Genomic DNA, 14,819 nt, shown 5'->3' with positions numbered 1-14,819 from the left:
AACATGCTCAAAAGAGCAATGTCTATATACTAAAAGTTGCTCAAACGAGAGATATTGTAATAGCCCATTTTTCAATGGTGTCAAAAACAGTGGTTTCGGGGCCACCAAATTCGACGAGTAAGTTTATAAATATTATTATTTAATATTTACGAGACAAGTGTGATTTTTAAAAAGGTTTTTAATTTGATAATTTATGTTATATAAGTGATTTATTAAGTTCAAGTGGTTTTAGAAAATGAGGTATCGGGATCTTATTTTTATAAACTGAGCTGTAAATTTTTTATAAATATTTACGGAGTGTCATTAAAGTGGTATTAAAGTTTCGTTAAGAAATTTTAACATTTCGATAGTTAATTAATTAAAAATGACCAAATTGAAAAAGAATTACATTCTCGGGACTCTGTTTTCGTAAATTGGACTCGTAAATATTTATTCTGTAGTTAATTAGGTTTCGGTTAAGTGAATTTGCTTGAATTAAAAGTAATTAGTGTAACACCCCTAACCCGTATCCATCACCGGAATAGAGTTATGGAGCATTACTTGAATTTTCAGAACATTTACAGATAAATCATGTCAATCACTGTTCATTTTCCAAGATTATTCAAAATGTCCCTTAAATGGACCATCGAGGCCCAATATAAGCATTAGAATCAAGTCGGGACTTAATCGGAAACTCTAAGAATTTTCCGCGATATTTCAAAAATTTTCTAAGTTACACGCCCGTGTGGTCTAAGGGACATGCCCGTGTGGTCCAAGAGACACGCCCGTGTGACCTTGGGACACGCCCGTGTGACCTTGGGACACGCCCGTGTGACCTTGGGACACGCCTATGTGGTCCAAGGGACACGCCCGTGCTGCAGGCCGTGTTTGACCCTGTAACTTTTTTACTTGTGAACACGGCCATGCCACATACCCGTGTGCTAGGCAGTGTGGTTAATTAAATTCTTTCAAAATTAGGTGCAGGTTTTACACGGCCAAGACACACACCCGTGTTCTAGGCCGTGTAGCACACATAGCTGAGACACATGCCCGTGTCTCTGCCCATGTGCTCAATTCTAAGCATTTTGTTTCTCAAATTTAAGGTGTAGGGGACACATGGCCTAACCACACGCCTATGTACCAAGTCGTATGTCATACAAGACCTAGACACACACCCGTATGAACAAAATAAAGCCATTTCTAGCTTCATTTCTCATCCAAAATCACACCAATGACCTACACTTAAACTCACATCCAAATACCAACCATTTCAAACATTCAAATTAAGCAAACTCTATCATTACATGCATACATGTTTATAATCTTGCCTTGGTATATTCCATATGTTAGGCATAATTTAAACAACCATTTAACATGTATGTAACTACCATAGTATGACATTACAAGTATATCAAAAACAACTATTACTAACATTCTAATGGCTAGATTACAAACCACATATTTAATCCATCTATGGCCAAGTTAGCTTATACATGCCATTATACCAAAATGATTTTACTATATATACCCAAATTAAGCTAGTGGATAGTGTGATGATGCTCCAATGATCTCCAACCTTCACGAGCTTCCGGGCACTATAAAATAGGGGAAAATAAAACAGAGTAAGCATTACATGCTTAGTAAGCTCGTATAACGGAAACTAAACTTACCAATCCCATTTTAAATCTAAGTATACAATATCATGTTTTTCATCAATTTGGCAAAATTTCCTAAACACACGCATTCAATCAAACATGTTAGTCACAAAATTTTCATATACATCAAGTAAACATAGATGAGTTCATCATGCAATATTCTTTCAAGACATCGTCATTTCATTTCATAATTCTCTTATCATGCCAATAGTTTTGTCCGTTGAATCATTGAAATTCCAATGGATACTCAAGTAGTATACTCGAGGTGTACGATTAATAACCCATCAATTCTTATTCAAAAGTACCCATAGGGCACTAAATCAAGACCACACTCTCGAGCCACATATCGTATTACAGGATTACCAGTCCAGGCTGAATCCATTATGTAACATATGCTCAAAAGAGCTCAATTAGGATTACCAGTCCAGGCTAAACCCTAATTGTAACATATGCCCGAGAGAGATTATATCAGGATTACCCGTCCGAGCTAAATCCTTTCTATAATGAGATCAATAGGATTACTCATCCGAGCTAAATCCCGTCGCAACAAATGCAGTGCCTTATTCATTTCGAGAAAGCACATTTATCCATCGAAATTCAATATTCAAACGAGACTTTACCCTTTTTCCAATATTCCCGAACATGTAATCATTTCACACATTTATAAAATTCACATAAATATAATTCATATTCGATACAAACATAACATTCAAGTTAACATATTTATATGCTCAATTAAGTTACACAAACTTACCTCGACACTGGTTCGCGTATAAAATCTACTAATCCGAAACCTTTTCTTTTCCTCGATCTAACTTCGAATTTGTGTTGTCTGTATCTATATAAATAATTTTTATCATCAATTTCACACATTTCATATTCATTTGGACTCAATTTACGTCCTAGGCAGAATTACCATTTTGCCCTTCATTTTTCCATAAATTCTAATTTTGTCCCTAGGCTCGAAAAATAAAATTCATGCAATTTACTCCCTATTCCAAGCCTAACCGAAATTTCAACATAAAATTTACAGCACATATTTTCTATAAATTTCAAAATTTTCATCAATTTTCACAACTTTACATTTTAGTTCCTAAATCATGTTTTAATCAAAAATCACTTTGTAAAAGTTGTTTATCTATCAACAATCTTTGATTATTATACCATAAATTTCAAATTTTCAGCATATACATCCATGACCTAATTTCCATACTTTGATAACTCCTCAAATTGATCCCCCAAATAGATAGATTAAGCTATCCTAGTTTCAAAAATATCAAAATTACTAAAACGGGACAAGGAAACTTACCCAATTAAGCCATGAAAGTTTCTTCTCTCTCCTAGGGTTTCCATGTATTTTTGGGGAAGAAGATGATTAAAATAAGATGATATTTTCTTTTTCATATTTTAATTAATTAAATTATTTCAAATTCTAATTTAGTCCTTGCCTTTTTTTTTAAATTTCCATAGATGAGTCACCAAAATATCTATATACTTTTCTTTAATGGTTTAATTACCATATAAGGACCTCAAGTTTTGAATTCCATAGCTATTTAATCCTTCTAGCTACTAGAATTCAACTTTTACATTTTATGTGATTTAGTCCATCCCGTAATTAAGCACTAAATTGATAAAAAAATTATTATCAGAATTTTCACATGATATTTCTAGCATATTACGGACCATGTAATAAAATAAAAATAAATCTTATTTTCGGATCGAATTTGTGGACCTGAAACCACTGTTTCGATTTTCACTGAAAAATGGGTTGTTACAATTAGGTATAAGAACTAAATTGCATACAGGGTGAAAGTTGAATCATAGATTAAAGAATAATTAAAGGGACTAAAGAAGCAATTTTACTATTGTTCTTTAAGTGGGACGGTTAGTGATATATATTATATGCAAATTTAATTTATATATTATATTATAATATGAAATCTTAATTGTTAAGTAAATATATCATATTATATAATAATAATTTAATTATAATAAAACAAAAGTATTAAAAGAATGAATGAAAGAAAGAAAGAAAGAAAGAAAGAAAGCCATACAAACCAGAAAGAAAAGAAAGAAAAAGGAAAAAAAAGAGAAAGAATAAAGGAGAAAGACGCAAGGCTAGGGTTTCAAATTGTTCAAAGTTCAACTAGTTAGTCAATTTAGCCCATTTTCTTGTAATTTTTATGTTTTTGGAATCTCGATGTTAAGTATTACTTGACCCATGTCGAAATTTTAGCAATTATTAAGTTTTTAAGTGTTGTTAATGTTGACAAATTTTAATATTAGGGATTAAATTGATAGATTTTTAAGCTAGAAATGAAAAAGGATTAAATTGTAAAATAAATTGTAAATTTTGAGTAATAGGGACTAAATTGTGAAAAATTCAAAATTTAAAGATTTAAGTGAAAATAGGGAGTTAAATTTAGTTTAAAGTGGAATTTGTATGAAAATATAAAATTAAATGTGAAGAATAAAAATTAGTCTCGTTTAGGGACTAAATTGAAATTTAGGCAAATATTGAGTAAAAAATTGAAATGTTCAATATAAAATTGAATTGTGTTACATTGATGAATTTTAGTTTTTTTAATTCCGTAGCTAATGTCTACCAGAATCCTCGACTAAAAAAGGGAAAGATAAAGTCGACGTCGAATAGCTCAGAATTCTTGGTTGTATTTCTATAATCCGAACCCAGTTATTAATTGTTATAATTCAATTTAATACATATGGTAAGTATTGAGGGGTGAGTAATTGACTTTGATAATTGATTGAAATGGATTGAATTGGTAGATACATATTGAATGTATTGATTATTGAATTGAATTAAAGTTGATTGAATTGGATAGAATTGATATATATAAATTATGAATATATATATAATAATGTGAAAATATGATAATTGGATATTGGTTGTATTTGGAAAGTGAATTGGAGCCCTATTAACTGTATCGGGCTGAGTCGAATATAAATGGCATGCCATAGGATAGGAAGAGTTCAGGGATTTCTTTAACTTCGAGTCGATGAGTCACTGGGTGCCAATTTACTTCGGTTTAACCGATGAGACACTGGGTGTCAAATTTATATAACGCTGGGTGCAGTTACTACTTAGGATTTATCATGAGGCACTGGGTGCCAAACTGGTGTGTTGGTTGGATTTGTGTATCCGTCCAAGTCCAAGTCGTGTTAATAGGGGTAAATAAATAATAATGTTCTATAATTGATATTGAAATGACATGGTATGAAAAATGGAAGTGATATAGTGAACTGAAAATAAAATGTGAAATATGTTGTAGATACATGAAATATATGAGTTATATACTCATGAATTGAATACGGAATTGATAATGTCATTGTTTAAATGAAATGTCAATCAAATGTGAAAAGATATTTATATTGCAAGTATGAGAATTGGGATATTTGTGAAACAAATTAAATATGATATGCTATTATGTATGAATTCAAAGAGTTGACATATAGTAGTTGTGATTTTTTTAAATATTAATATGTGTCTAATTTTCAATTATACATTTGTAATCTCTTGTCTTTAAAGATTCAGATTATAGAAATACCACTGAGTTTTACTCAGCGTACGGTTTTGTTTTCCATGTGCAGGTTAGGTACTTAACTTTTTGATCGCCGATTTAGCATCCAATAATGATCCCGAACTCAAATGTGGTGATGTCTATCTTTTGTGTCGGCATGTACCTAGGGTGTCTAAATAATAGTTATTTTGTGGATTGATTGTAAATAAGGTTATAAGTTTAATATTGGTTTGGTGTATATATATATAAACATGTATTTGTTTTTGAAGCCATATTATGACATGGTAAATTAAACCAAATCTAGATATGTGCATGTGAAATTAAGTTGATGTTTAAGTGCTTATGAACATGGCAAAATGAATTGAATTTGGTATGTTTATAATTTGGATTTGAATGATGCTTTGATGATATATTTTGATGATATGAAAAGTTTGAAATTTCCGTCTGTTTAATCTGTAAGCTCCAGTAATGCTCCATAACCCAGTTTCAGCTATGGATATGAGTTAGGGGTGTTACAGATATCCACTGATTATACTGAATGTTTGCTAAAACGAGAGATATCCACTGGTCATACTGAATTTTTGCTGAAATGAGAGATATCCACTGATTATACAGAATGTTTGCTCAAAATGAGCAATATCCACTAATTATACTGAATAAGATCTTTCTGTACCAATGATTGAGAAACGAATTGTGAAATAATGCTCCGAATATTATTCATTTGATGGAAGTTGTGATTTTCTGGAATTTCAGTGCCTAAATGCAAAGTTTGATTTATCATGTTTAAGTTAGTAAATTTTATTGATTATTCAAACAAACTTACTAAGCTTTATGTAATCTTACTTGTATTTGGTTCATTTTTTTGTAGATTATGTTTTCCTGGGCTCGGAAGATCGAGTCAACAAGAGAATTACACTATCTAGGAATCTTTGGTAGACTTTGATTTTGGTTTGGTATATATGGCATGTAATAGGACTCATTTTGGATAGGATGTATAAGTACTTGGTTTGTGCAAGTTATACCTTTAACTTGTGTTATTGTGTTTAAATAACTTATAGAAGTATGCATGTTTTACTTAAGTTGAATTGGTTGATCAAGAATAAACTACAATGACACTATGTTGAATTATGATATGAAATGAAATGAATGTAGAATTTTAATGTGTAAATTGTATCTTGCATAAGCAACTATGAAAGTGAATTACATTGTAGTGTCAATGATGGCACATGGGTTAGGCACCTAATAGAGTCGTGTTAAATTTTAGTTTAAAAATTTTATAGTTTAAGTAGTTAATTAAGAAAAAAAGGACTAAATCGTAAAAGCTACAAAATTTAATTGTTAATAGATCTAATATCCCATCTTTAGAAAAGAGAGAGTCACCTCCTTAAAATTTCTTATGTGCTAATTTGAAAGATCAAAATTGTAAAATATTTAGATATTAAGAAATCGATGAATTTAAGTACGCTTTTGTATTTAGTTTTGCTCTTGACTTATCCTTGACGATTTAACATGATAGATCTTAATTTATTAAGATTTAGATTTATTTTATGTTTCTAACACTAATAACTTAAAAACTAATAGAAAAAACATAAAAAAAAATCTATTACTTATTCCAACATGTTCAATAGGCGAATTAAAAGAGAAAACATTGAATAAAAAACAACATACCTATTTATAATATATACAAGCAAGAGCCGTTGTTTCTTTATTTACATTGGTTTGTTGCAAACAGAGCACATAATTGTAAACTGATGAAAAATTGGAAAAAATAGGAAAAAAGAAATCGTTCAATCGGTTCAATAATTAAGTGTTTTTTTTATATTTTATATTTTTATTTAATTATTATTGATTTCATAGTTAAATCTATTGAAATGAAAATTGATAATATTTGATTGAATTTTTTTTGAAAAATAATTAAGAAAAAAACTCATAGTTTCCATTAAAATAATTAAAAGAAAGGTTAAAATATGCATATAATTATTGTAATTTTTAAAAATTAAGAATTTAGTTTCCATATTTATATATTTAAGAATTTAGTCTCTCTACTTTTCATATTTTAAAATTCAGGTCTAACTGTTAATATTGTTAATTTTTTTTGTTAAATTCAAGTTAATTGTAAAGTCATTTTTTTAATTACATGGTTATCAAGTGAGTAATTTTTTTTATTTCAAAATGTCATAGCAACAAATTTGACCAAACAAATTAAATGTATTAATAGTTAGACCAAAATTTTGAAATTTGGAAAATAGAGGGACTAAATTCCTAAAAATACAAGTACAGGGACTGAATTTTTAATGGTTGAAAAGTTCAAGGACTATAGGCATATTTTAACCTAAAAGAGGATATCCATAAATTGATGCTTGTAATACCCACAACTTGCAACACCAAAGCCACGCTTAAAAAACCTAAAAAAGGAGGGTTAGTAAATCTGGATTCAAACCGGAACCCGAACCGATAAAGAACCCCACATCACACCCACTCCACTCTACAAAAACCCTAGTGCCCCCCCTTCTTTTATATTTATCGCCCTCTTATTCCCGCAGCCTCTCCTGCTCGCTGCGATTTCGCCTGCAAGGTTCCTTCTCTCTTTTTTCTCCTTCATTCATAGGAACCAAGCTCTCCTCGTTGTAGATTTTTCCTGTTTCCTTTTATTTTATTCTGTTTTTTTCATTTTCCAGATCTCAATTTTCAAATTGTAGCGCCCTTTTTTATCAAGCAATGGCTCTGGTAAGGTTTATATGTGTGAATATAGACTAGTTTCGTTTCTTGTGGTAGTCTAACTGTTGAAAGAATTGACACCAAATGATTAGGTGGGCGTTATTTCAGATAGAATTCGAAAGTGAAATTTGTAAGTAGTTTTTTACATTGCGAAGGAAGTGGCAGATCGAATATGTTTTATATAGTTACTCTCTAAATCAATGTAATAGTTTATGCATTTGTAGGTACTAATAGTAACGATAAAAAAATATTTTGATTTTAACTATATCACCTTCGATTCAATTGGGATCCGTTGACCAGAAGAAAGATAGATGGCGAGGTGTTACGTCAATTAGGTTAATTGTGTATGGTAAATGGAAGTGCTAAGTACCGTCTAGTAGTTTAGAATGTAAAGTGACTGGTCTTTAAGAGAATTTATGGGGCGAAAAGGATCAATTTCAGGATTTTACTGGATTAGTTGTAGGGAGTGACTGGTGTTTGACATTCAACTCAACTTCTTAATCAACCGGTTCTTCTAATCAATGTGGTGTGTTGATTTACATGCAGGTCTTGCATGCAGGAAAAACAAACAAAAATGCCTTTAAGGCACTCATTGCTGCAGAATATAGTGGTGTGCAGGTCAAAATGGTTGAGAATTTTGAGATGGGTGTGTCAAATAAGACTCCTGAGTTCATCAAGATGAACCCTTTGGGGAAGGTGACCTTGTAACTCCTATTAATAGATCTAAACTAGTGATTTTTTTTATACATGTTATGTAACCTTTCTTCTAGGTCAGTTCACTGAAGATATTTATAACTCTTCTAGGTTCCTGTGTTGGAAACACCTGAGGGTCCTGTATTTGAGAGCAATGCCATTGCTCGTTATGGTGAGAAGATCTGCTGACTCCATATCCTAAATTTTCTTCCTCTAATGTTTGTTTACTTATTGGTATACTTTTCTATGCAGTTGCTCGCTTAAAGGTTAACAACCCTATATGTGGTTCTACATTGATTGATTATGTAAGATTCTTATAGTACAATGGTCTTGTTTTCTTCTGTCATCAGTTAAGTTTATTTTAAACCTTGGAAGTAATTGTTTGTATGTCTTACTTTGGCTTTCTTAGGGTCATATCGAGCAATGGATTGATTTTGCAGCCATGGAAATTGATGCTAATATTGCAAAATGGTTCTATCCAAGACTTGGTTACGGTGTTTACCTTCCTCCAGTAAGTTGTACTGTCTTTCCTCGCAGATTCTTTTGTCATTTTAATTGGGCTTGATTTGCTGGGGCCATACTTAGTCTTTGTTTCTTTCTAATTATAAGACAATAGGTCCCCTGTTAAAATTGGAATAAGGCAACTTAGTCATCGAAATACAAAATATTGAGGGAATGGTGAAGGGAAAATTGGCATTGATTACCTGTCTATGATTCTTGTTTTATTTATTTTAGAGAGGATTAGTTAGACAACATTTAGTACATGCTTAATGTGGTAGTGTTTTCCCATGCATAGTTTCTGGAAACGAAACTCAAGCACTATTAAGTAATTTTGGTAGAAGGGAATGCCCACTGAATTGATAATCAAGTAGGCATGGGTTTTCTCCTTATTATTTTTTAAGAGATTAGGCTGTTTTCTCCCCATTCTGATGTATTTATTAGTCTATATTGAGAGTTAAATTTTATTTTTGTAATTCAGTAGTAGCTCATATTACTTCAATGGTATGATTTTGCCCATCTATTTCATTTTAATCTCTTATTTGTATTTTGCATGTAGGCTGAGGAAGCTGCTATTGCTGCATTGAAGAGAGCCCTTGGCGCTTTGAACACTCATCTTGCTTCCAACACATTTCTTGTTGGACATTTTGTCACCCTTGCTGACATTATCATGACATGTAACCTCTACTTGGGTTTCTCCCAGATCATGACCAAGAGTTTTACCTCGGAGTTCCCTCATGTTGAGAGGTACTTTTGGACCTTGGTTAATCAGCCAAAAATCAAGAAGATTCTTGGTGAAGTGAAGCAGGCAGTCTCTCTACCACCTGTTCCTTCAAAGAAGCCTGCTGCCCAGCCAAAAGAAACTAAACCAAAGGCTGAACCAAAGAAAGAAGCCAAAAAGGAGGTTGAGAAACAGGCAGCAAAGGCAGAGGCCGCTGAGGAGGAGGAGGCACCAAAGGCCAAACCAAAGAATCCTCTTGATTTGCTGCCTCCAAGTAAGATGGTACTGGATGACTGGAAAAGGCTTTACTCTAACACAAAGACCAATTTCCGAGAGGTTGCAATTAAAGGTATTCCCGTTGTTTTCACAGTAGCACTCCCTTTTAAAAGCAATGTTTGGACTTGTGATATCTGATACTTGATTCGTGTCAGGATTCTGGGACATGTATGATCCCGAGGGATACTCACTGTGGTTTTGTGACTACAAGTACAATGAGGAGAATACAGTTTCATTTGTCACAATGAACAAGGTTGGAGGATTCCTGCAGAGAATGGATTTGGCCCGCAAGTATGCATTTGGGAAGATGTTGGTGATCGGTGCTAACCCCCCATTCAAGGTGAAAGGACTATGGCTTTTCCGTGGGCAAGAGATTCCTCAATTTGTGATTGACGAGTGCTATGACATGGAACTCTACGAGTGGAAGAAGGTTGACCTCTCAGATGCATCCCAGAAGGAACGGGTGAATCAGATGATTGAAGACTGCGAGCCATTTGAGGGAGAGCCTCTCTTGGATGCCAAGTGCTTTAAGTGAATATGTCTTGGTTTTATGTTGCTTGCTACTGTTCTGCCTGTCAGGGTTTTCTATACGGTCAGTTTTTTCAGGTTCGGACTTATTTTTCTTTTCTCCCCTTTTTGAGTCTGGTTCAGCCAACATTACAATTAAGTTTTAAGTTCTCAGATGTTGATTATGGAACGTGTTATTTATGTTATTAAGGAGGTATGGTTTTTGTTTTTTATATTTCAAATTATAAGATTTCATCAACTTGCATCGCATATTTCATTAGTCCTCTCGCAAGTATGCAGCCATGAATTCCAGAAATTTCTTTAGACCATAACTATTTGTTGAATGAATGGAAGATATTTAAAGCCAGTTTCGAGTACTAGATAGAGAGAATAATTACTATTAAGGTATTGCCATTAGGCTTGGATACTGTAACAAGACTAAAACGCATACAAATTTACTCTAAAATAAGTTTATGCTGAGGTGGAAAACCATTCAAATATATCACAATTATGTATTTATGAAGCTACTTGTAAACTTTTCTGATATCAAATTTAATATGCATGATTTAATTAGTGACGACTATTCATAAAGTTGAATTACGTGCTGAAGTTGTTCTTTATGGATGATCACAAAAGTATTTGGAGACCACAACCACAAAAATGTCGAGGATTTATTGAAAGACAATTTAAATCTTGGGATAAAATTTTAGCTAGTACTCAAATTATTATTAATGAAATTCACCAGTGTTAATAGAGTGCGCGAACACATTGTGGCTTAATTAAAGGCTTTTGAAGTTGAGATATTTGACTATTTCCTTGTGCACTCTAAATTTGAGTTTACTTTTGCTACAATATGAATATTTATAAATCTCCTATAATACAAGGAAAAATTATCAATTAATGAAGGTGGTCAAAGGGAACAAGGTAATCAGAAAAATAAAAAAAAAGGACAAGCCGAGCAAAAGGGAAATGGCAAAGTAACTCAAATGAACTACCAAAATGACTGTTGTCGAGTGTTGGTTATTGGGGAATATTTATTAATTAAATACGAATTTGGAAAAGACATTAATAAATCAAATTAAAATAGTTTGATGATCCATTTTTCGCTGTGCTAGGAATAATTCGATTTCTCAATCAAGCCGTTTCGAAAATTTATTATTAATCGAGAAGTTAATGAGGTAGATATGAAATATTGTCGAGAATTATTAATGGATTAAATTGATAAATTAATAATTGATGCATAAGATCTAAATGTGAACTTGCAAGGTTTGGAGGATTGGATGAAAAATTAATCAAATGCCTTAAAATGACAAATAAACCATCATTTATTTACTTAGTGGAGAAGCATGGCAAAAGCCATAGATTTCCGCTCAATTTGTCATGCTTAAATCCCAACTTTGGATGATTATTATTAAAGGTTAATAAATTGATTAATTAGGTATATATATGCTTAGTGGGTGAGAGAATAAGCTTATTACATGGTCATCCTCATCCATTCTCCATCGTTTAAGAACAAAGAAGAAAAAGAAAATTTTCATGGAGCTTTCATGGTGCCGTTAGCTGCTCTTCAAGAAATTGATAAGTTTCCTTTGAATTTTGGTTTAATTGATAGCATAAAATAATAGATAAGCATGAGCCCATTCATTTCGATGTTAAAATTGATGAGAAAAATGCTTAGATAATCATAGATGAATGCTTGGAACTTAAAGAGATAAAGCTTGATCATGATAGTTCAATGCTTTTGTTGGGATGAACTTAGAAGAGTGTAAGTTAGAAAAGAAGGTAGATTAGAAATTGGTATGAAGGATGTTCATACCAACATTGTTGAGTACTTAAGAAGCCTTAGAGATAATGATGAGAACTTTGGAGTTTAAACATGTTTTTGGATCATTTGAGGTCTTAAAATTATAATTTTAAAGTTGGAACAAAAAAATTGAATAGGAAAATTGGGAGTTATATCAATTTTGGATATAAAAGTCTATGCGTCAAAGGTTAAGCATTCTTGAATTTTCAACAAGTAAAATGGCCACTATATGGCTATCAAGTGTTGAATTCAATTAATCCAATGCTTGTAAGACTAACCAAAGGAGATTCAAATTATTAATTCAATGCTTGTATGTGTTGTATGTATTTTGAGTAGAATAAGGCTAACCAAATGAAGCTTAAGTTAAGGAAATGAAAATTTAAATTGATGATCATTAAATGATCTTTCATTCATTTTAGCCATATCTTAATAGGTAAGTTCACTTGAACTTACAATATTTGCTTATTATGTGTTTTTAGTACAATGTTTATAAGTGTTAAATAGCTCAACAACATTTAATTTGATGCATAATGAATATAACATGCTAAGATCAAGAATGGATGATTAATTAACAAGTATATTAATAGAACCTTAATGGATTATACTAGTTAATATGTTTATAGACTAAACCATGTTGTGCAAAGAATTAAATATGAAACAAGGTGTTAAATATGGTAATTGACTATGTCAAGTTAAGATTTAGTATGATTATGAGATTAGCAACCATGTTAATGTGAATGAACAAACATGTAAATTCATGTGGTATGAAAACCTCAGTTGAAGATTTTAACTCTTGTGATTAAAGTGTGGCATTATGGAAATATGACAATACATGTGAAAAATTGCTTTAATGGTACTTGATGTGAATTCTTTAATATGTTAATGATAGCTCATGTAAACTTGGTAGAAAGGTTAGGATACGATTGGCATGTCAATTAGGGTTATATGTGTATGTCGCCTTTGAGCCTATTTGTTATATGTTGCCTTCGTGCCTTACACCTAAGTACTTTTGTTGTGGTGTGAGGTTCAGAGGTATGTGGTTTGTTTTCTGAAGACCTAGTTCTATCTTACCCTTGGTAAAACATTTGTTGTAGACCATTAGACTTTCAATACCTCTTCGGAGGCCTACATGATATGATATGTGATAGTCTTCGAGCTTAGCACTTCGATGCTCATACAGTTTTTGGTTTTCTCATAGTACTTGGGTCCTATTTTACTAAGATTACATGGGCTACAAAATTGATATCAGACAAGAAATGGTTAAATAAAATAATTAAGGTTGAAAAAGGTATGAACTTGATTATCTTAACTTGTGAATTGTAATTGAAAGGTTGTAATAAATTGGAAATAGGTGCACATGTGATCAATAGAATATAATGAACACTTATTGGACATGTTATAATTTGCTTGTATGGTATTAATGAACATGGTTACCTATACATTTGCCTTATCTTATGCTAAGTAACTAACATGAGAATATGAAGCTTGTTGAGCAATGAATTTGTAGGTCCACCTAGCAAGGTAAGTATAATGCTTGCCAATTGAACTTACTAAACATTTATGTGCTTATGTCATAGGCCGCGGATCAGAGCCCGTGATGAATGTGCAAAGATTGTTCCATGGAGGTCAAATGATGAAATGGGGCTCATTCGACGCATTTGAATTGGCTCAATTTGTGGAGCATGTGGAGAAGCCTGTCTCCTTGAAGCCTTGGTGGTCCAGTGAAGCATTTATGGAAAATTTGGGCTATATTGGCAAATAAGGAAACCAATCTTAGAAGATATGTAACATGATAAGACTTGATTTTGTAATCTTAAAAGATTGATTCTATCCTTTAAGAATCTCAATTGTAGATAGGATTTACTCTCAAAACCTGTCTTTGGCTATTGCTTCCGTCAAATTCCATTCTTCATACACTATATATATCATGCCTTACTCAAAAATTAACTCTTTTTCCATTGGGGTATTCGATACATCACGCACGCCTTTCATTCGAGCATTTATAAGTATTTTTTCATTTCATTTCCAAGATCAACTTAACCAACACACTATTACTGTAACATACTTAGTTCTAAGCCATCACTTCACCATGATTCAAGTATGACCATGTGCATAAATGACAGATACCTTCTTCAAACGTACAATTTCAAATCCTTATTCTGAATACACTTTCCATACTAATTCCTCATTTCTCTATATCTCTTCAATTCAATACTTTTAATCGATTGATAGTCTTATGTGATACTTCACCGTATAATTAATAGATAACTTATACCTTGCTGCTTGTGTTCTGAATACATTTGAAAGCCAAATTGAATACGACAATTAGCTTAATTCAAAAATTACCACAATGGTCATCTTTTAAACATTTCCCACTAAGAGCTTTATTAAGACATGCCACAAGGGTAGCCCATTCGAATTTCGCTATG

At 32.1% G+C, this 14,819-nt stretch overlaps 1 protein-coding gene across 1 annotated transcript; it reads left to right on the top strand.

Moving 5' to 3' along the window:
• Positions 1–7,551: 7,551 nt before the first annotated feature.
• LOC107928401 (elongation factor 1-gamma) lies at positions 7,552–10,819 on the top strand. Its single transcript, XM_016859629.2, has 8 exons — positions 7,552–7,748; positions 7,852–7,900; positions 8,438–8,587; positions 8,696–8,756; positions 8,837–8,889; positions 8,994–9,095; positions 9,642–10,152; positions 10,235–10,819. The coding sequence occupies exons 2-8, from the start codon at positions 7,892–7,894 to the stop codon at positions 10,612–10,614; spliced, it is 1,266 nt and encodes a 421-aa protein (XP_016715118.2). The 5' UTR covers positions 7,552–7,748; positions 7,852–7,891; the 3' UTR covers positions 10,615–10,819.
• Positions 10,820–14,819: the final 4,000 nt, after the last annotated feature.

This window comes from Gossypium hirsutum, chromosome A12, assembly GCF_007990345.1.
Source record: "Gossypium hirsutum isolate 1008001.06 chromosome A12, Gossypium_hirsutum_v2.1, whole genome shotgun sequence".
Lineage (NCBI taxonomy): Eukaryota > Viridiplantae > Streptophyta > Magnoliopsida > Malvales > Malvaceae > Gossypium > Gossypium hirsutum.
This window is presented reverse-complemented; position numbering and strand designations above follow the sequence as displayed.

Bases quoted from the DNA above. Each gene is read 5' to 3' on its own strand.
- LOC107928401 (XM_016859629.2), top strand. The intron at 8,757-8,836 runs GTGAGAAGATCT...TTTTCTATGCAG, and splicing joins CAATGCCATTGCTCGTTATG to TTGCTCGCTTAAAGGTTAAC. The intron at 8,890-8,993 runs GTAAGATTCTTA...TGGCTTTCTTAG, and splicing joins GTTCTACATTGATTGATTAT to GGTCATATCGAGCAATGGAT.